Raw genomic sequence first — 22,996 nt, 5'->3', positions numbered from 1 at the left:
AGCAGTTACAATTTTAAATAGGGCCATTAGGATAGAGCCCACTGACAAGCTGACAGAAAGAGTATCCAAGGGGTGCCTGGGTGGCTCAGTCGATGAAGCCTCTGACTCTTGGTTTCAGCTCAGGTCATGATCTCGAGGTTCAGGAGTCTGACCCCTGTGTTGGGCTCCAAGCTGACTATGCGGAGCCTGCTTGGGATTCTTTCTCTCCCTCTCTGTCACCCTCCCCTGCCTCTCTCTCTTTTTCTCTCTCAAAATAAATAAATAAACTTAAAAAAGAGAAAGAAAGAGTATCCAAGACCATATTCCTGGGAAGAGGGCTTCAGGGTAAAGAGGCAGGGGGTGCTGCCTGCAGGTGGGAGGGGAAGGAAGGGGTAAAAAAGGGAGCTGCTGCACAGTGCTGAGAAATGCAAAGCCACAGACTGGGTCACCTGTGCACGTGTTGGGAAAGGCACTGCTAAGAAGACAGGGAGACCTACTTCTTGCTTGCAGGTTAATGCAACCGTATTAACAATATACTATGATGCCAGGCGCAGTGTGACAGACAAGAAGCAGCAAACAGGAGTGAGGAAAGCATGAGCTGTGTGGTCATAAAGATCTACTTTCAGGGGCGTCTGGGTGGCTCAGTCGGTTAAACGTCTGAGTTTGGCTCAGGTTGTGATCTCACGGTTCATGAGTTTGAGCCGCATGTCGGGCTCTGTGCTGAGAGCTCAGAGCCTGGAGCCTGCTTCGGATTCTGCGTCTTCCTTTCTCTCTCTGCCCATCCCCCATGAACACTCTGTCTCTCTCTGTCTCTCCAAAGTGAATACATGTTAAAAACAATTAAAGAACAAAACAAAACCAAAGACCTACTTTCCTTTACTGGCTTGGCTGCTCACTGCCTGGGTGATCTCCCCTGCTCCTCTCGGGCCTCAATCTCTTTGTGTGTGAAGTTAGCATAGCAATATACACCTTGCAGGGTCATATTAATAATAGGCGATAATACATTACTTTGGGGTAATGCTCAGTTAATGGTAGCTGTCATTATTACTATTATTTATTATAAACAAAATTCTACAGAAGTACAGACTTGGAAGAAATTAAATAGGGCAAAGGTAAGTGTACAGACACCTGATACCTCTGGTCTTATGAAAGCACTGCATTGCCCCAAAATTCCAATGTTGAAGACTAACCCCCAGTGTGATTATATTTGGGGGATAAGGCCTTTACAGAGGTAACCAAGGTTAAATGAGACCCTAAGTGTGAGTGCTAATCTAGTATGACCAGTGTTCTTTACCAGAAGAGGAAGAAACACAGGGCTGTGTGCGCACAGGAAAATGGCCATGTGAGGACATAGTAAGAAGCAGAGGCCTCAGGAGAAAACAGCCCTGGCATCTTGATCTTGGACCTCTGGCTTCCAGAATAGATTTGTTGTTTAAGCCCATGGTCAGTGGTAATCCATTATGGAAGCCTGAGGAGGCTAATACAGTAGTAAAGGGTTGGTGTCAAGCTTGGGCTCGTCCAGGCCTGTCTGAGAGAAAGACCTTTTAACTGCACTGTTTTTTTGGAAGATTCAGGATTAGGATAGGTGTTATCTCTCTCTTGTCTGCTGTGTGGGACTGTATTTGATTTGGGGAGCTGTGAGCTGGAATGAAGGCCTTGAACCCATGACTGGGATGGTATGGAAGACTGGTGTGACATCTCTGTGTCCAAGTGACCCACCAAGGCTTTGATCTACCCACCCTTCTCCAGGGCAGCCATTCCTGTCCTGTGCAGGTGAGCAGGGCAAACACAACTATGTGCTTGGATAGGTGTGGCCTCTCTCATTGCAGATGCTGCACCTGCTGTATCTCTTATTCTGTATGTTACCATTGCCTCTTAGGTCTTGACTCTCAACTTGAACCCATAAGAAAAAAACCTGCAGTGTCAGTACAGGTGTATAAAATACACCCCCATTATCTGGTTAAGATGAGAGCCTCAGGACGGTGAAGATCTTTCAGTAGTGGAGAGAGTTAAAGGATGTTGGATCACATTATTCGATGCAGCTGCATGATCAACAAGTATTGATCAGGGAAGCCTATGTCAGCTAGATATTGGAGGGCATATATGAAAAAGTTTTTACATACTCAGAGAGCAGGGGTTTAGAGAATTGCTTTTGCAGATAATGCTCATGAGTGCTCATTCATAACTTCATTCAATAGAATAGATTTTTTTTAAAGTTCATTATCACTGTATGGATTTTCTTATGTCCTCAGGGCAAAGGACATGCAGAATCCTTGAATCCAGACTATTTAAGCTAGAAGGAGACTTCAAAATAAAGGCTGAGGGAATACTGGGTTTCTGATAGCACAGAACACTCATCTGCATCTAAATGTGAGTTGCTCTGAGATGGGAAAGATGGTGGCAGGTCTGAATTCATTCCGGAGGCCATGGTGGCAGGGCAAGCATGTTCAATTACTAGCTATTTCAAAAGCTAATATTAATTGGATACTAGCTGTACAAGATATTGTTCCAAACTACACGTTGTAACTCTCAGAGATAATTTTTATCATCCTTACTTTATAAGTGAAGAAACTGAGACCAAGAGAGTCGATGTGCCCCGTGTGACACAGCTAAGAAGTGGCCATTGACCATAATTCACTGCCAGGCTATCTGGCTTTTAAGCCTGCACTCTTGCTAATGGCTGCCATCTTGAATCTTGGGCTTGTATCACAGGCGATTCTTCTATGCATAATCTGTTTTTAGGCATTGCTGTGCTTAAACGGAAAATGCTGACAGAATGATTAATATCTGAGATGAGCCATTCACCACTTGGCAAAATACTGTCCCTGAAGCCACAAGGATGGCTGAAGCCGAAAGGGGAATGCAGTGCCAACAGTTCAGAGCCAGGAACAGAGATGTCAACACTGATCTCTAGCTCAACAGAGAGGCCACTTCTTTGATGCCATTACTGAAATGATCATTTTTTATGGTGCAAAAGCTCAGGTTCAACTTTAAAGCCAGAGTAGTTAAGGGTTTTAGTCCCGGATAGTGGGTGGTGGATCACCCTTACTAGTCCTGGTCTGAAGGTGCTGGTTCAGAGGATGGCTCTTGGCATCAGTTCTTACAGTTCCATGTCCCTTACAGAAGTGGGCACTGAGAGGGAATACGTGATAAACCACCACATCTTAGCCAGATCCAAATGTTAAAGTATTCATAGTACTTTAGTAGATTTCAATGCAAACCCAAATTTTATTTTATTTTATTTTTATTTTTATTTTTTTAGCATTTTAAAGTGTACAGTTTAATGGGAAATGCAAACCCAAATTTTAAATACATCAGCTTAGAACCCTGTCTAAATATTTCTTTTACAAATATCTGTATGCTATTATTGTTGTTATGTGTCCTGCTGGTGAATATTGCTTATCTTTGGAGCAAAAGAAGTTTCTTCTTTTCGTTGGTTTTAATGTATTTAATATATCTTAGATTTTCTCCTTCTCTCTCTCTAAGACACACACACCCACACCCACCCCCCCACNGGGCTCGAACCCACGAACCGCGAGATCATGACCCAAGCGGAAGTCGGACGCTTAACTGACTAAGCCACCCAGGCGCCCCTGGATTATCATTCTTTTTTTTTTTTAATGTTTTATTTATTTCTAGGACAGAGAGAGAGACAGCGTGAGCAGGGGAGGGTCAGAGAGAGAGGGAGACACAGACTCTGAAACAGGCTCCAGGCTCTGAGCTGGCAGTCAGCACAGAGCCCGACGCGGGGCTCGAACCCACGAACCGCGAGATCATGACCCAAGCGAAAGTCGGACGCTCAACCAACTAAGCCACCCAGGCGCCCCTTAAGTCTACTTTTTAAACCACCAGATCCAGTCTCTTTCATCCAGTCAAGAATCCCCAGTGCTGCTTTCACCTGTCACCTTGTCCCTCTCTCAGACGGCAGACTTCAAACAAGCCTTTGCAGATGTCAGTCCCAGGTCAAGGCTGGATTTATGGATCCGGGAGGGATCAGCATGGCTCTGATCACAACCTTTCCAGGATGTATGAGCTTTCCAAGACATGAGGGTGGGGAAAAAGAAGAGAGGATGGAGAGGAGAGAAAGAGAGGAGCTAGCAGAGAGGCTGAGGACAGAACAGTGGCACGCTCTGAGCTCAGTACTGCAAGGAGGGTTTGGGTATGAATGTTAAATAGTACTGGGAGGTCACGGAAAACAAGGAAATCATCAGAGGCTATTTGATCTGCTTATTTTTGAGATGGACCTTTTGGTATAGTAGTGAGAGGGCAGCTTTAGGAGATAAAGGTATGCCTCTGGTTTAAGAATCAATTACAGCAGAAGATGGCTGTCCTGGGTAGGGGGGAGGCATTTTGAAGTTGTGTGTGGGGACGTGAGAGACACTTGGAGGTAGGAACAGGAAAGGATTGAGGTGTATGGGAACTAGCCCTTCCACATCCTGAGACGAATGCTTTCTCCTCATGCTCAACTTTCCTAGAGGAGCATGGCTCAGGGCCTGAGTGCTAGCTTCTCCCCTTAGACAGACAACACTGGAGGATGCATTTTGTAATCTCAAGGGAATGGACATGAGCTTGTCTGTTGACAAGGCTTTGGAGGAAAGCCCACACTATGAGGGAAGGGCTCCTGTATCAGAGGGACAGAACTATAAGAGAGCAGGCACACAGGAACCAGCATGACTGGCATCTTAACTGTTGTGCTGACACGAAAGAGCAGCGAGATTAGCATAGTGGTTCCTCCATGGATAGTGGAAACATGGGGTGGTGACAAACCATTATGAAGAAGAATTGGTTGGAGATGTTGAGAATCAAAAAACCATAATATAATAATAAATAAAGATTTCTAAGGAGGGAATGGAAAGCAGACAAGACAGAGCAGAAGAACATATTAGGGGCTGAAATGTTGGGTCAGTAAACCGTCCCCAAAGGCAACAGGAAAGGATAAGGTGGTTAGAAGAATGAAAGAAAAGTTAAGGACTGTGGAGAGTAGAAGTGCTATCATTTGTGTATTAACAACCTCAAAAGAAAAGAGTAACTTGGGGGAAGGAACTGTTTGAAGAAATAATGATTCAGAATATTCTAGAACAGAATGGCTCATACTAAACAGAGTATATAAGCTCTACTAGCAACAGAAAATATAAAATATATACTAATACTAAACAGAGTAGATAAGAAAAAATCCCACACCTATGCCTATAGCTGTGGTTTGTAACCTGAGCCCCAAACCCCAGGCATTCATATACGGGAGTCAGGAGGCTGGAGAGCAGGATGGGAAACACCTTCCATGTTCAAAATTTTGACTAGCCTCTAAATGAAATTTAGCATTTTCTTCAATTAGGACTGTAGGGAAAATTGCAGCAAGATTAGTGGTATCTGCATCGCTATTGCTGTTAGAAAATCATAGATATGTTCCTATTATATTAGAGTTATAGATCTTTTGAAGTATCATTTATGATCACGAGGAACTTGAACTTCAGGTAGTTATTAGGCCTGATGCTAGGTCTTGTTATTTACAGCACTAATATTACTGTTTATTATGAATTTGAATTTGTTGTTTTAGATGTTTGATAACTAAATTTCACTATATTTGGTTTCTTTTATAATTTGGTGTATTTTATGTTATTCATATAAAACATCTTTCTGGGAAGAGGAAAGCAGACTTTAGCAGACTGGCCCCCAAAAGGCTGAGAGTGCTGCATTATAGTTAAGAAATAGTAAAGGAAAAGAAAGAGAAGATCAGTAATAAGACTGTAACTTACATCTAACTTCTCAATAGCAACTTTGTTGATAAAAGTATTTTCAATGTTGATTTAAATATGGCAACCAGTGAAGATATTTGTAAGCATGTGTCTTGGAAGGATTTACTTATGCAGTCTTTATTCTTAAAAAAATTATGTTTATTTAATTTTTAGAGAGAGACATAGAATGTGAGCAGGGGAGGGACAAGAGAGAGGGAGACATAGAATCTGAAGCAGGTTCCAGGCTCTGAGCTGTCAGCACAGAGNAACACACACACACACACACACACACACACACACACAAACTCACATGAGGCCAGGAACCTGAACCAGGCAGATGNAATCTGAAGCAGGTTCCAGGCTCTGAGCTGTCAGCACAGAGCCTGACGCAGGGCTCCAATTCATGAACCGTGAGATCATGACCTGAGCCAAAGTTGGACACTCAAATGACTGAGCCACCCAGGTGCCCCCTTATGCAGTCTTTTTTAGACAGAACTGCTCTTGAGTAAGAAGGGAACTGAATTAGGGGCGCCTGGGTGGCTTAGTCGGTTGAGCGTCCTTGGGTCATGATCTCGCGGTTCGTGGGTTCGAGCCCCGCGTCGGGCTCTCTGCTGACTGCCGGCTCGGAGCCTGGGGCCTGTTTCGGAGTCTGTATCTCCCTCTCTCTGACCCTCCCTGCTCACGCTGTCTGTCTCTCTCTCCTAGAAATAAATAAAAATATTTAAAAAAAAAAAAAAGAAGGGAACTGAATTCAAGAGGTGATAAGATATGGGAAATAAGAGGAAAAAAAGAGAAAAACTTGGTAAATGCAATTAAAATAATTATATTGATAAGATTCTGCAATTAAAACTCTAAATGATATCACCATGACAGGCAGTGAGGTGGGGAAAGAGGTAAGAGTATTCTTGGTCTTTTATCTTATTCAGAACAGTGATATTGATTTGTTTTTGTGGATGATAGAGAAAAAAAAGCATAACTATGAGTCTTAATAAGTTAGGAATAGCTGCCAGAAAAATGAAAGTGGAATCTATAACTTTCAAACCAGTAGAGTAATATTCATTTGAATCAATGGAAAGTAGATGGGGGTGGGTGGGCAAACAAATAAACAAAACAGAGTAAATCAAAAATGCAAGGTAAGGTGGCAGAAGTCTTCCCTTATGAAATAACAATAGTTACAATAAGTGAATAGAGATTCTCAAATTAGATTTTTAAAGAATTCAGCATTATGATAGCTGAGATACAATAAAAAATACAAATATCTGTACAAAACACCAGGCAAGTATTAATAACAACCAGGAGGAAACTACAGTAGTTTAAAGAGCAAAGATAAAACTGTGAGATGGAAAACATTATAGTGAATAAAGAGGCAATAAGTCAAAAAGATCACGAACTCACCTAGCTAGCAAAATACCCTCAAATTATACAGAGCTACCAATGATAGACTATTGACAGAAAGGGATAATTCAACCAATAAAGTTTGATGCTTACACGCAGAAACTGATCGGACAAGCAGTGCTTATTTTAATTAAAATTAAACATGCATATCCCCTACAATTCAGTAATTCTCCTGGACACACGTGGACACACACACGCACCCACAGGAGAAACCCTCGAACAACAGGAGGACATGCATAAACATATTCAGAGAATGGCTGCAGTGGTCAAGGGTTTGGGGAATTCAGGTATTCATCTTTAGGGGATGGAATAAATAAAGCCTGGATGCACACATAATGGAACACTGTACACGCAGTATTCACAGAGCTAAACAAATACATCTTAAAAACATACGGCTGAGCGAAAGAGCGAGAAACAGATGAGATTTGTAGTACAATATCATTTATATAAATCATGACATGCAGAAGGCAATACTATCAAGTTTCCAAAACATACATATATTTTGAACAGGTATATCAAGCATGGGGCTGGGAGGCCATACATAAAATACACTTGAGTGGGTGCCAGCGATGGGGAGAGAACGGAGCTGGGACTCAGGTAGAAAGAAGAAGCATAATAAAGAGAAGTTAAAATAAGTGAGGAACACCACCAGGATATGACAACAGGACAGGGAGGTGGGCCCCGTGCATTCCTGCTGGGCGGAACCCAGACAGCAGGGCTGATGGGAGAAGAGAGGGTAGAATAAGGCATCGAGGGCTAACTATGCTCACTCGGGCTAGTGAAGCGGGGTTGTTTCACCTTCTCAGGGAATCGCGGGAGGGGCAGTGGGGCTGTGAGCGCTCGTCCCCTCCTCGACAGTTGCCTCACGACACTAATTTCTTTGATTACAATCTTTTTGTGTGACAGTTGCAACTAATGATCATGAGCTCTAGTCCGGTCCTTACAGAAAGTATAAAAAATGTGTAGGTGAAATTGTAAATCTGTTGAAAAAATTCTCCACGCTGCTGGCAAAGTTGGCGCCTTTGCATTAAAGCGACTTCTCTAGGGGCGCCTTGGTGACTCAGTCAGTTAAGCGTTCGACTCTTGGTTTCAGCTCAGGTCATGATCTCCTGGTTTGTGAGTCTGAGCCCCTCACTGGGCTCTGCACTAACAGCGCAGAGCCTGCTTGGGATTCTCTCTCTCTCTCTCTCTCTCTCTGCCCCCCTCCTCTGCTCTCTCTCTTTCAAAATAAATAAATAAACATTAAAAAAATTCTTTAAAATGACTTCTCTGGATCAGACCATGCCAGTTGCCATGAGAAAATTGGGAGGAAGACCATGGAGTCCCTGAAGCCCTTCTTTGCGACACATGAGCTATTTTACACAGAATGCGAACCGCAGGATTGGCTCTATTGGTAGGTCCCGAATCTCTCTAAAGGCTTCCATGCATGTGACCTCTGCCTTAGAAGAGTGGCTCAGAACCTGTGGAAACAGGCAGGTCACAGGCTACCTTGTTGGATCTCAAAAGAGGATAAAAGCACACAGTCAATCTGATTATGTTGGGAGTATAAGAAACCAAGGAAAAAATAATGTGTATCATAAGTTACTTAATATGATAAAGCTCTAACTGTATAACAGAGAGCTAGAATTATAAAAACTGATAAGCTTTACCCACTAAAGGCCCGAGGGTAGGAAAACTTAGAGTGACTACTAAGGGGTGGCCTCTCCTGTGGTGGAGTGAAGGGGCAAGAGGCAGTTCTATCAAGAGTAGCAGAAAGTCAGACATGGCCTCGCTCCACTTGGAGAAAGGCAGTCATGTTAGGACAAGAGTAAGCATTGGGGACCCTCCTGGTGAGCAGTTGTGAGGGAGTCCCATTCCTTGAAGCAGCCTCTGCATTTTATTTGCCCTTTTGCTTTGTAGATAGCTTGTTGATTTCTTCTAGTGATGTTTATATGACATTTTACCTAGTGAATCATTTGATTTTATTATTTTACTGACAGCTGTGGTTTCTAGCCATACTGCTCCATATCTGTGTCTGAGGGAGAACCAGGGGACCACTTATAAGGGTCAGGGCAGAAGCTCTTTGCATTAGGGTGCTAGCTAGCATCTTGGCTACTACCAAACAGATAAGGCCTCACCTTGAAAGAAGGAGACTGAAAACTGTATTTAGGGCCTGGACTGGATTGAGATACTATCTTTCATAAAATTCTGAGACTCTGTCTCTGTTTCTCTCTCTCTCTTTTTTTTTTTTGGCTTCTGTCATGCTTGATTTCAGTCTGTGGTACCCTATGAAAAAGGTATTTCCAAAGATGGCAATATGATTATTAACTCAGAGAAGTAATAAGCAAGACAGCATTTACTTACTCATTCCACTTTATACTCAGCCAGTACTCACTGGGCAACCCCCACAGCATTATTCTAGATCTCTGTTGTCATAAAGCCTACCTTCTAGAGAAAGGATGCAGAAAAGGAAAAAAAGAAAAGAAAAGAAAAGATCACATGTTCCAAGGAGAATGTAAAATGGGAAGTGACTGCTTTACTTCTGATTGAGTGGTCAGAGAAGGCCTCCCTGAGAAGGTAACAGAATCTGAGACATGAAGAACAAGAAGGACCTGACCTCATCAGTGTCTGGGGAGGTATTTCAGGCAGAGAAAGCAGCCAGGGCAAATACTCTAGATCAGGAATAAGCTTGGTGTATCCACAGCACATACCACAACTGTGGAAACCATCCAGGAGACATCCTGCAACAGTTCAAGCAAGACACAACCGTGGCTTTGACTAGGGTAGGACTTGTGGTAATGGAGGCCAGTGTACGCACCTCAGGCACAGTCTAGAGGTAGAGTCACAAGACTTACTCCTGATGGACAGTGATGAGGGAAAGAGGGGAATCAAGGGCAACTCCAAATTTTGGGTTCAAGCAAAGATGGGTAGGTGGTGATGTCATTTATGGAGATGGGAAGGTTGTTGGAAGAACAGGTTTGGGGTAGGCATCAAGAGCCTGCCATGTTTTCTCTGAGATGCCCATTGGACATCCAAGCTGAGGTGCTAAGTAGACAGTTGGATAAGTGCATGCAGGGTTTCTGGGAGAAGTGAAGCCTGGAGATTTCAATTTAAGAGTCATTGGTCCATAGATAGTATTGGATGCCACTGGACTGGATGAGATCACTTGGGGAAATGGATGGATAGAGAAGAGAGGAAGGTTGTGTGAAGCTTCAATATCTAGTGGTCAATGAGGGGAAGAGACTCACAGGAGAGACTAAGTCATGGCAGGCAAAAGTGGAAAGAAAAGTGGGTGAGTACACTGCCATACTTTCAAGACAAGAAAGTATTTCATAAAAGATGGTGGGTGGGATGCTTGCTGGCAAAACCATGCCCTCCAGGGTGAATGAAGTTGAAAGTAGCAGAAAGTTTAAAGCTCGTTTTTCGCAGAACTGTTTTCTCCTCATAAGCTATTGCGTCTTTTCAGTCCCCATGAACAAACCCACTAGCTGCCTCCATAGCAGCCTGGACTCAAGGCCAGCCGATATGGTTCCAGCCTGGGAATAAGCAAAGCTCTGCTTTCCTTACCTGAGATGATGAGCCCAAGACCCCATCCAGTTCGCAGGGCATGCTCACAGCTCCTTCTTTTTGTCCCAAGATAACCTCCCAAGGCTGTTCAAGTAGGCAATTAGGTTCCAGCAGGATGCCTGGAGGCCAGCAATGAGGAAGGCTTGGCCAGCGATGGGGAAAGTCAGAGGCTTTCACAAGAAGACAGATCAAACCACACAGGCCAAAGAGGGAGGGTGCCATGATTAGAAACTCCTGACCGAATAAGGAAAGAAAAGGCACAAAACTCTGCTTCCAAGAACTCCCCCTCCCAAGTAATGCATATTCCACTCTCCAGTTAACAACTGTCAGTAAGAGATAGAAACCCAAATCCCACGGCACACAGCTCTTTCTCTTGTGCTCACACGCTCTCACATCTTGGGAGTGGACAGTCACTTCAACAAACTTTCCTGCTTATGTTACTCGTCTGCTGTGTTGTGGTCTGTCCTTGAATTCTTTCTCCTGACAAGACCAAGAACCTTTGGCGACCTCTCTGGGATGGGCTGGGTCAAGGCCCTAGGGCCTGCGGTCTCCCCATTTCACCAGGTAACAGAATCTGGGGCTGCATTTTGCTTTCTTCTGATGTTACATCTCCACCCCATGGTGAATGTGGGACGTATGCTATGCCCACATCACTCCATACATGTCCCACTTTCCTAATGAACAGTCCTAAGTTTCTCTGCCCTTTTCATAAATGTGTGTAACCTCAATTCCCAGGGTTATAAACACGTGTTCCCTCCCACTTTGGAGAGGTGGTTCTGAGGCTTTTCCTTTTTTCTCTTTGTTTGGCTACCTCTTGAAGAAACTCTTTCCTTGATGCAACTTGATGTGTTAGTGGCTGGCTTTCCTTTGCATTGGGCAGATGGACTTAGGTTTGGTTACACTGAGAGATCATGGAAAGAAGACCAGAATTATGGACGTTTTTAGACCCCTGTGGGTTCTGGAGAGATCTGTGTTGACTTTGACAACCCTTGCAAAGGGTTTACCAAAGTAAGTAAAAAAGAAACAACAGCTTATTTTCATATCACAGAGACTGTCAAGTAAGGGGGCTCGTTCCCCACCAAGACTGCTTCTGCTTCTCTTCTTTTCCCAAATGCTTTGTGTCTGTGTCTGCCCATGGTCTTCTGCCCATGGTCTTTGCCATTTTGACTTTGTAAAATACTTGCCAGGGCCGACTCAGGCCAGGGCAGACCTCCTAGTCTCCTATTCTATACTGTAACTGACAGCACTGTTTCCTCATGGGGGCGCAGCTGCCATCTAGGGTGAACCAAGGTCTTTCCGGATGGATTCTCCTATGCATTGCAGGAAGTTCTGCCTGCAGCCTGTAGGTGGGGTTGGCACCCCGAAGCCGGCAGGCTTTTCCAGGTACCTGGTGGACCACACTATCACCCTACAAGAGAAACGCTGGTATAGACCGACCAAGATGGCGGCAGCATTCCCCTCAGCTTGACTCAACTTGAGACCAGTTTCTTCCCGACCCAGAGGCCCCTGACTTCCCTTTTCTTAAAACATTTACTTAAGAAAGCTCCTAATTGTAAATTCTTTCTCTTCCCCTTTGACATGTAAATCTTTTCAAAGGTCTTTTTGCCAGTTTTACAACCCAGGAATGTCTTTCTCATCTCTCTGAAATGTAAACGTCCAGGGAGCTACTGCCTGTGTCTCTTAGTTCCTCGGGGAGGGTGGCCCCTCACTCTTAAGTTGTAAAACTACCTCCTGCCAGGAAGAGAGGAGAAAGTCTGCTTTTCCTTTGGGTAAAGTTGTTAGCAAACACAGATGGCCTAGGATCTCTTCTATCCTACTCTTAAAAACTTGCCATTGTGTATTTTACCACAAGTAAAAAACAACACACGAAAAACAACCCTCTTCCACTGTTTCCGCAGAGTTGAGCCCAGACTGAGTTGTGGCCTCCCTCCCCTCTGTAGTAACCTTGAGTGAAACCTTCCTTGCCTGTTTAACGTCAGTGTGTAATTTCTGCTTTGACAAGATGAACCCTTAAGGGCTGGATCTCTGGAGTCAGACTATGAGGGATCAAATCCCAGCTCTGTCTCTTACCAGCTGCACAGCTTTGGGCTATTAACTAATCTTTAGCTTTAGTTTCTTCACTGTGAAAATAAAGGAGAAATGAGTAATTCTTTATAAGAGGTATTTGCTTTATATGAGGTAAATAAAGGATGTGGAGTACTTGGCCTTGAAGTGTCTGTTGCCCAGGACATGCTGGCCGGTGTTTATGTTGTTGTTACTGAGGCAGCCTTGCAGGAAACGGAAAAATCAGCAAAAACTGATTTTTTGGGTTTTAATTCCTGCTACTTGGATTGTATATTTTTTATTCTAAACTTTTTGGATACTAAAAAGAACTGTTCTATTCATATACAGATTTTGGTACACTTCATGGCCAGAATTCCATTTTTCTCCCTTTCAGACAACAAATGTTGATTTTTTGCTTTCCCAATGGCACTGCATTTCAGATGGCCGTGGAATGATCCATTCATGATTCTGGAATACAGAGGGGGTGAGGAGCAGCTGACCAAACAAGCTATATCATCGAGTCTGGGGAAGTTGGGCTATTTTATGGGGCTGCTGGCCATGCTTGGCTCAGAGAATGGCCATAGCACTCTATCCTCATTCATCAGGAGGACAACTCGGCCATGAGCTCAAGGGGAAGCTCAGGAGGAGTTTCCTGACAAAGTGTTGGAGGAAGAGGTTTGCTCTTAGTCCTGAAGACAGCGCTTCTCCTGTCTCCAGCCAGGCTTCTCACAGAACACAAAAGATCCTTAAGGAATGAGTGTGGTTTTTCAGCTCCTTCTGGGTTTTGTCTTACACAGTAGGGATGGCCTTCTTTAACCTCCAGAGAGATTTCAGAAAAGGTCAGAGTCAAATGAGTTGAGCCTGGACATTTGTCATTAGTTAGGGTTCTCAAAGAGCCACTGAGGAGCTTGAACCTTCCTGAACCTTCCAAAGCAGCCTTCAGCCCTCCTGAACTCTGACCTCCTTCTTAAACTACCGCCAAGCACAGTTACATGCACTGGCCTGTGTCTGGCTTACTGCAATCAACCTCTACACCAGCCACCTGCCTTGAATAGCCTGCCTGGCTCTCCTCAATGGCTCACACTGGCCAGCTCCCTGACAGGGCCCCGGGCTGGCCACAGGCTGCAGGCCGAGGTCCCAGAAGACACCCTGCCCCCTCACAGCACCGACACTCCTGCTTCAGCTGCCAGGGCTCCCAACTCCTTCATGTCTCTGTGCCAACATGTGCTCTGGCTCAACCCAGCCTGGCATTGCTCATGCCTTGATAATGACCTTGAGCATGTCTGCTATTCTCCACCTATTAAGAAAAATATGTCTCCTGGCTGCCATGGAGGATGTAGGACTGAGCACCTGGGCTGGTTGAGGCTGCAGATTACCGTGTGGTTTAAGTGTCTCTGCTGGGCCATCCGAGTGGCTCATCATACGGTCATTGTTCATGCTGGATCAACAACATGAGAAGGTTTCCTGTGCATTTCGGACAAATACCCACCAATGCCTCTTTCTTCCCATGTCACTTTTCATGTTTAAATTTATTTGTTACTTTTTGACTAAATCAGAATCATAGCTGCAATAATAATTCTCAAAATAATGAGAATTTGTGCCTAAAGACTTGTATTAATCTTCTTTTGATGACAGCTTTTAATTATATTTTAGATGTGGAGTGAGGGGGACTTGCTCTTCTCTCCGTTTCTTCAGTTGCTTTGGGAAAGGAGACAGGAGGTTGGCCTTCCCTTACGGCCTGCTCTCTGCAAAGAACAAGAATGACTTCCAGTCTGTGTTAGCTTTAGGTTGAGTCAAGTCCCTCTTTTCTAGAACGGGAAAGAGATGTTGGGCAACTCGGCCACATGTCTCGGTTGTGACGCCAATACCCATGTGATGTGTTCACATGGATGCTCCCTGGCTTCTTGGCTGACTGAGAACATTCCTGGGTCATGGCGTGCTGCTGTGTGGCCACTGAGGCAGGTAAGCAGAGTAACTGCAGCCTGATTTTGAATGTCAAGGAGCATGTATGTACAGGAACTTTCCTTTAGGGCATGTATGTTACAGTGAACACGGATCAGGTCAGTACTTTAGGAAAGAAGAAATGGGTCAGTTGGAGGCAAGTTCTGTAGGAGGGGGTGAGCATTACATGGATACACAGAGGAAGACAGCTAAAGGAGTAAAAGTGAAAACAAAGATAAAGAAATAACTCTTATTTAATGAGTCTGACTTCATGCCAGTCACTCTCCAAAGAGTGCTTATTCTGGGCTGTTTCAGTCCACCCTGAGACGTAAGGACTACGTCCCTCTTTTTTTTTTTAATCGTGTTTTTATTTAATTATTTTGAGAGAAAGACAAAGTGAGCAGGGGAGGGGAAAAGAGAGATAGAGAGAAAGAGAATCCCAAGTAGACTCCTCATCATCAGCACGGAGCCCAATGTGGGGCGTGAGCCCACAAACTGTGAGATCATGACCTGCGCCCAAACCAAGAGTTGAGCATTTAACTGATGGAGCCACCCAGGCACCCCCGTATCTCTTTTAACATGGAAATACTGAGTAACCTTCCAGTGGTCCCTCAGCTGCTACGTGGCAGAGGTGGGATTCAAAGCCTATGTTAACCGCATGACACTATGTGAAGGATGACCTCTTGGCAACTGACGCTGCTTTAACATCTCTAAACACATAATCACAAATGGTTAAAGCTGAAGGACATTCTGGAGACCAATGAATCCAAGTCCTTTATTAGACAGATGAAAAACGAGACTCAAGAGGGAAAGTGGTGACCTGTGGTCAGGACAGAGTGTCTAAATGAGAACTGAACTCAGGATAGCTCTCCGGGTTCCTGAATCCCTACTGAATAGGCTTGGGATAACAGGCTTCAGGATTTCACAGCTGTTGAACTGATTTTCTCTCTGGAAACTAGCCCCCCTCCCCCCCTCCCCTGGGGAGTATGTCTATTGCAGAACAATATTTTTCATACTGGTGCAAAATAGATTGTGTCTGGGAGATGTGCATCATGCCCGCCTCTGAGATGACAGGAAATTAGGAATGAGGATGTGGACCTCCTCATTTCCATCCAGTGAAAAGCAACTGCTGACTCATCATGGTGGCCCACTGTTCTGAAGCTTCTTTCCCAGGTCACCGGTGGTTTTAAAATTACTAAATTCAAAGAACATTTTTCTAGCCTTATTTTCCTCATGGTACTGGATGTTATGTGTCAATAACAAACACAGAGTACTCCATGAGACTGTCTCTTCCTGTGACATCCCTCTCCTGGTTTTTCCTTGCTTGTTCCCTCCTCCATACCCCTTCAGTCTTCTTCCTGAGGTGCTATGTTTCTGCCTGTCTCTTAAACCGGTCTGTCAAATTCTGACCTCAGCCCTCTACTGTTCTCTTCTTATAAGCTGTTCTTGTTTCAACAAATCAAAATTCTGAGAAATTTAGACAGAGCAAAAGTTGAGCATCCTTTCCAAGGACCATAATAAATGCTCTACTCTCTTTACACTTACAACTTTACTTTGTCTCCAAAATTTTCAGAGACAACTATAGTCCATGGAAAGAAAGGCATAAAAAGGAAAGGTCAGAAAAAGAAGCAACTCAGTTAGTGAAGGCCACTTGTTATAAAGAAAACCAGGTAGAAGTTAACCAGCATGCTTAGTGGGGGACAGGACTGAGGAAAACAAAACTTGTCTTAGGTAATCTGGGCAAGACGTATGGATAAAGTGGACTGTGCTCACAATATTCAGCAGGAATCAGTGGACCTGGTATTTAATTAATAAAAAATAATTTTAAAGTAATGTGCAATTTTGAGAACTGTAAAGTGAAGGTAGGGTTTGTAAGGGGTTAGCTTCCAACTGGGATCAAGGAGTGTTTTATCTTGATATCTACGACCCTTTCATGGCCCCTGATGACATGGCTTGTTAACAAATCAGTCTTACTTTGAGAGCTAACAGACTATGTTGACATGTCTGTAGTCTGCCCACATTGCACCAAAGGAGGTGACATCTAATATTACCTTCTTTTTGTGACTTTCCAATGTTCTTAAAGCATTTCAGCACAATTATGAAAGACACTGTGGGGCTCTGGCCCTTGTTAAAATTAGCTGACCCTTGGTGAGGCCGTAGGGTAGGGTGACAGGTGGTAGGCCTGTGGACAGCACCCGGGTCACATCTGTTTTTGCTTGGTCTGGGATTGCCACAGTTGACTGACTTGATCAATTAACCCCCAGAAACTCAGAGGGGGGGGGGTCTAAGGTGGCACATAGCCAGAAAGTCCTTCAAATTTGCTCTCTTGTCATTTAACAGAGGAAAAACAGCTAATTTCTTAAAACAACAGTGTTCTGGAAAAGAAAATTTAATATTTAGTGATAGAAACAGGCATTGATTTGAAATAACATGAGCTTCAGCTGCAATAGGTCAAAAGTAAAGACGACACTGTGAGGCTGGAATAACTTACAAATAATGCTCAACTTCTGCTCTGTCTAAATTTCTCACTGTTGATCTCTGTCTCATGTAAAGATACCACATAAGGGGAAATTCACATCTTTCTCTGCCTAGAACCTTGAGGATGGGCAGAGAAAGGAATGGGCTTCTACTTATAATTTCAAGAAAACCTGAACTTAGGAAGCTCATTTCCTCCTCATTCTCCCTCCCTCCATCTTTCCCTCCCTTCCTCCCGAATAGTTACAAGTGTCCTAAATTATCAAAGAATTTTCTACAGTTCTAAAGCTGTAGACCTAACACTGCACAGATTAGACCTCAGAGGTACCCTAGCCTACCCCTCTGATTTTGTAGATGAGGACCATGAGCTGTGGAGAGTGGAGAGTGAGCCAGAGTTAGGTCTCCTGATTCATTTTCCTTGTTCCATTCTGTCTTGATAGAGACTACAAGAAGCCTAGACTCTTCCTTTTGGGAAGGTTTCTATCAAAGCATCCCATAGACAGTTTTATTTTTTCCATTGTGAAGGTTATTAAAACCAATGGGGAAGTCATGAAGGCCTTTCTATTACTCACCAACAAACAGCTGGCTGTAGAGTTCCAGGCGGGTGTGACCTTCAGTGGGCGCCTTGCGGATCTGCTGTGGCAGCCGATCCACCTGTAAGCTGGCCTGCTTGACATTCCTCTCTGCGGTGACCCGGTGCCACTGGTCATCATTGAGAGGGGAGGGTGACCTCACCACAATCTCCACTGGTCCGTTTCCGACATCAAACGAAAAGGACACTTCTGTGGCAGCTGGGGGAGCAGAAAGCATGAAAGGCACATGAGTATTTTCCTTCCAGATACCAGATAGCAATGATTTCTAGAGGAAAAACAAAGCCCGTCATCACTTGCTATAAAAGCTTATGGCAAAATCATTTGAGGAAAGGATAAAACATCAATCCACTTTTAATGAACCACGTTTCCTCCAATGGGAGGGAAATATACTTGGAGGATTACATTTATTTTCTTACTCCATCTTTAAAGCTTGTCAAGAAGTTACTGTCATCGACTCTTTCCAGATAAGCAAACCCAGACCTGGAGAAGGTCAAGCATAGCTGAATGTTTTTAGTTTAGTGAGTAGTATAGCCAGGACCTAGACCCGGGTTTGTCAGGTTTCAGAGCCCCAGATCTGTGGATTACTAAACACCATGTAACTCTTCCGTAGCTCTCAAGGCAGGGACTCCCTCCTGAAGAGCTTGATGAAACACCCATGTCCAGCTTCATCCCCAGGGATTCTGGTTCAGTTGATCTGACAGAGGCACTGGTAATTTAAAAAGCTCCTTGGAAAATATTAATATATGGCTAGAATTGGGAGCTACTGTTTTGGGAGGGCTTACAAAACTGTATTTCATTAATGTAGGCATCACAATTCTTGTTGAAAGCTAGGGACGTAGGAATCTTGTGGCAATAAAGGTGACCTGCATCTTTTTTGGGTCACTGTGGTTGCCCAAAAGGTAGCTCAAGATTCTTGCAGAACAACCTCTTTCCCGAAACATTTGCTGTACACCTAGTCATTCCCATCTGGAGTGCCGGATCCTTCTCATAACCTACCCTCCAGCACTGACCACATATCATTTCTTTTTTCATAGATCTGCTCAAGGTCCATAATAAATCACTTCTCAACAAGAGACAAATGGATTAGGGTGGTTTGTTTTGGCAACTTTGGTTGTTCGCAGCTTTCTTACGTTTTAGATTTTAATTTCCTCAGTGACCACCTAACACTTTATATAACATGCTTTTTAAATGTATATTTTTCTTGCGATTGGCAGGAGGGGAAGCTTAATGCAAAGGCCAAGGTCCCCAGCTCATTTGGCTTGGTTAGTTCCTTTCTACATTAAAGACATGGCACCCGAGTAGATTTCCCAACTTCACTTATAAAGAGATTCAGCTCCTTTATCTATCACTAAGCCTTCTGCCTAATCTCTAAGCAGTTTAATTAAATATCTGTCATTTTTTCCTGGGCTAATGGAAAACTCAGCTTCTTCGGACTGGTACCATTTTGAGATGGTGTCGCAAGCAATCAAACTTCTAATTTAAAAACCACAGTGGGCCAGATTCTCTCAGGACCTAGACTGTTCCCTGCCTCTGGGTCAGGCCCCTCTGAAAGCTGCATTAACTTTATTAAGCCACAGGGATATTAGACGCAGAGCTCAATTTAATCAACTTAATTGTACCAAGGAATGTTGATCCTTTATGTTATTAGCAAGAAGACTTTAATTTTAACACCTGTGGTAAATCTACATGTACCCTGGTAAAGTATCTCCTCTATATTAGGAGCTCTTGCCTCCAGGAGTCACTGTGACTTGGTGGAGGCCAGCGACCTTCATGAAGGTTTTTATGGAAATATCAATGCAGGTTGATGATCACACGACTTATGGACTGAATGATCTTTCCCTGTATTTCTGGCATAGTTGGGTTGGGGGGAAGTAGCCTCAGTTTTAAGACTGAATCTGTTCTGTTATTGTAGTGCTATGGGTTAGCAGATGCATTTTTATTATTTTTTTAATGTTTATTTATTTTTGAGAGAGAGAGACAGAGCATGAGAAAGGGTGGGGGCAGAGAGAGAGAGAGGAGACACAGAATCCAAAGCAGGCTCCAGGCTCTGAGCTGTCAGCACAGAGCCTGACATGGGGCTCAAGCCCACAAACTGTGGGATCATGACCTGAGCCGAAGTCAGATGCTCAACTGACTGAGCCACCCAGGTGCCCCTAGCAGATGAATTTTTAAATGAAAGTTGTCAGAGAAGCAAGAACACAAGGGTTCCTGAGCTAGGTAGGAAAGATGGTTTCATTTTAAAGGCATCAACAGCCATCAGGGATATAGAATTGAGTTTAACTCTAAGGTTTGACTTGGAAGGGTAAACACTGCTCTAATTTCCTCTCCTCCTCTCCTGCTGCTATGATGAATTCTTGTCCAGGTCTTTAAATTGTCACCATTTGGAAAAACTCTGAGTATCAACAGTTAACTAGGAAATGTCTCTACTTTTTTCTCTACTTGTCACACTAGATCCCTTGTTTCTTCCTCCTCTGGACCATGGTCTTCTTTTTTTTAAATTAAAAAAATAATTTAAGGTTTATTCATTTTTGAGAAAGAGAGAGACAGATAGAGTGTTAGTGGGTTAGAGGCAGAGAGAGGGAAGCACAGAATTTGAAGCAGGTTGCATGCTATCAGCAGAGAGCCTGATGCAGGGTTTGAACCCACAAACCACGAGATCATGACCTGAGCCAAAGTTGTATGCTTAACTGACTGAGACACCCAGGCACCCCTGGACCATGGTCTTCTTAACATCAGTGCTTCACTCTACCGAAGGGAAAGAAGTCTCCAGAGTCCTGCTGTAGCTCAGTCGTCTCACCAGTTGGGTGCAGTAAGAGGTGCTCAAGGTCAACAGCCTCTGAGAGCAGATTCCTCCTTAAGGAGCCTCTACTCAGTCTCTAATGTAGAAATATTCACAATTTTAGTACAGCCCACATCCCTTCTCTTGCTTCCTGAGGGAGGGGCTGTGGGTCCAGTATCAGAGCAAAGAATCAGGTTCCTTTTCCTCAGTCATTCAGTGTCAGCTCCCCTGACTTTGCTGAGGGATGCCTTTGAGAATCCATCTCCCAGCCAAACAGCAAGTGTGTTTTAAAAGCTTCTAAAGTTCAGTTTGTGGCTGATTGCTCTTGCTCTTCTGGGTGAGAGGAGCTGACATTTTAAAAGAGATAATTACAGAGAAAGTCAGGGAGCGAATAAAAGGGAGGCAGCATAAAAGACACCAGAGCCAATGACACTGTCCTTAGTAAATGTGGGTCTCCATTGGAGACTGAAATGTTGCCCTGTTTCTGCCGGTAAAAAAGAAATTTCTTACACACTGGAAGTACTCTTCCTTCCAGAAATAAGTATCTGAGAATGGGATGTATCCAGCCTAGCTCACTGGGAAGAAGACTATAGCAAACACTGACGGTTGTCTTTCTATTCATGGCAAGAATTGCAAAGTGTCAGAGATTTTACCCAATTTATAAACTAACAGCTTAGTCTCCCATAGTTTCCTGTGTGCTGACAGAAGACAGAAGTCTCCTGGGTCAGAGACAAAAGATATTATTCACAGCACAGCAAGCAGTATGCACATCGGGCCCCACCCTGTTCTCTCTTGCTCCCCAAGTTGCATGGGGGCATGTGGAGCAGCCCACAGGGATGCGGTACATGCAGTGAGTTCCTGTCATAGCTGAAGGACCTGAATGTAAGAAACCTTATTCTTTTAAAGGGGCTGCTAGCAAACTAGCTCATTTTTTTTGCCCTCAGGAGAGACATTAGCTTCATTATCCTGGTGAAGAAACAAATCCACCTCTGTCTTCCAAGACTGTTTGCCATCCACACATCCTTAGAAAGGTACGAAGAGCTTCTGAGCCTCTTGCTCAGAAGACAAGCAGCAATGAGGGACACCCATGGAGAATGTTCCTCCAATAAATAGCCACAACTCCCTTTTCTAATTTTGTCCACGAATCTCTCTACTCACATAGAATCTTATGCTTCAGCTATGGATGCCCCTCCCCCAGACCCAGAACGTGAATCTGGATTTGTCTAAGTCAAATACAGCAATTTCACCCTTTTTGACAGTATCCTGCTTAGGATGGGACATATCATTCCCTCCTGGCTAATAAGATATGAAGAGATCCTTTAGGGCTCTTTTGGGACACATTTCTTAGCTCATAAGAGAAGAGACAGACAACCCCTTTATGCCCCTTGATCCTGGGTGGAAGTTGTGATTCCCAATGTTGCTGGAGCCATCTTGGAAATCAGGAATGCTAGGGGGAAGAGGGAGGGCAACAGTAAACCAGGGTCTTCCGTGGTGTTGATCGGACCCTGTATTATTCCCAGCATCACTCAACACTTTTCATGACAGACATCCATTCTTGTTTAAGCCATTTTGATTACAGCGGAAAGCATGTTAACTGTTACAAGGAATGGTTTGGGAATCAGGAGACGCGACTTCTCATCACAGCTTTGCCTTTTCACATTTTGGGCCTCAGTTTACTGAGGATGTCTGAAATGAGGATCACTTCTATAGCTTTCCCAGAGTTTCCGTGTCCAAAATGTGTTTGAAAACACTGAACTAATCTCTAAGATCCCTTCAAATGGCAACATGCTATGATCTAATTTGCAGGGGATTCGAAGAGAATGAATGAAATGAAATAGAGCCAGTCTTAATGGTAATCTTAGATCTTGAATCCTTACAGGGAGAAAAGAGGTTATGTGAAAAGAGAAATGCACAAGGGGGCATGTTGGTTCATCGGAAATTACCTTTGAATCAATCTGGTTCCTGACTCTATCTGAGTGACTTAAAATGATAAATAGAGCAGACCCATGTCCAGCTCTTGGTCCAGCCTCTCGTGGTCCAGGAGGCGGCACTCTACTCTCCTTGCAATTCAAAACACAGGTTTTCTTAAACAAATCATCTCCAGGCTTAATGTGCCGAGTGACAAATTTAAGAACTGACCAGAATAGTAGACTTTTTAGCTCTGAGCAATCCCAGCAGGTGAGGTGACATTAAGACATTAGGTCAATTCAATATGGAACAGGTAAAGGGAAAGGACAAGGATAGGTACACACAGCGAGTTTGCTGAGAAGACGGACAAATGCTGTTGCAGTTTTGATGATGATTTGTTTCTTCCATCTTAAAATGAAGCTTAGGGGCTGATAGGATTATTCTGCATAAAATTCATTTGACCTGTACAACAAAACTGATAATAGGCAGAGCAGATATCTTAGCTTCGTTCTACAGTGGAGAATGTTTGGATATATTTTCTTCTTCTTTTTTAAAAAAAAAAAAGTTTATTTATTTATTTATTTATTTATTTATTTATTTATTTA

General features: G+C 43.7%; 1 protein-coding gene across 1 annotated transcript in view; it reads right to left on the bottom strand.

The window, feature by feature from the left end:
* The window catches only part of CNTNAP2 (contactin associated protein 2), a 1,422,049-nt gene that overhangs the window by 216,969 nt on the left and 1,182,084 nt on the right, over positions 1-22,996 (bottom strand). The window contains exon 19 of the mRNA XM_077778041.1: positions 17,684-17,902. Coding sequence (XP_077634167.1) covers positions 17,684-17,902 — 219 coding nt within the window. The remainder of the gene's footprint in view (positions 1-17,683; positions 17,903-22,996) is intronic.

Source organism: Crocuta crocuta, unplaced genomic scaffold (assembly GCF_008692635.1).
Source record: "Crocuta crocuta isolate KB4526 unplaced genomic scaffold, BGI_CrCroc_1.0 scaffold128, whole genome shotgun sequence".
NCBI lineage: Eukaryota > Metazoa > Chordata > Mammalia > Carnivora > Hyaenidae > Crocuta > Crocuta crocuta.
The sequence above is the reverse complement of the archived record's forward strand: the minus strand, read 5'-3'. Positions and strand labels throughout refer to the sequence as shown.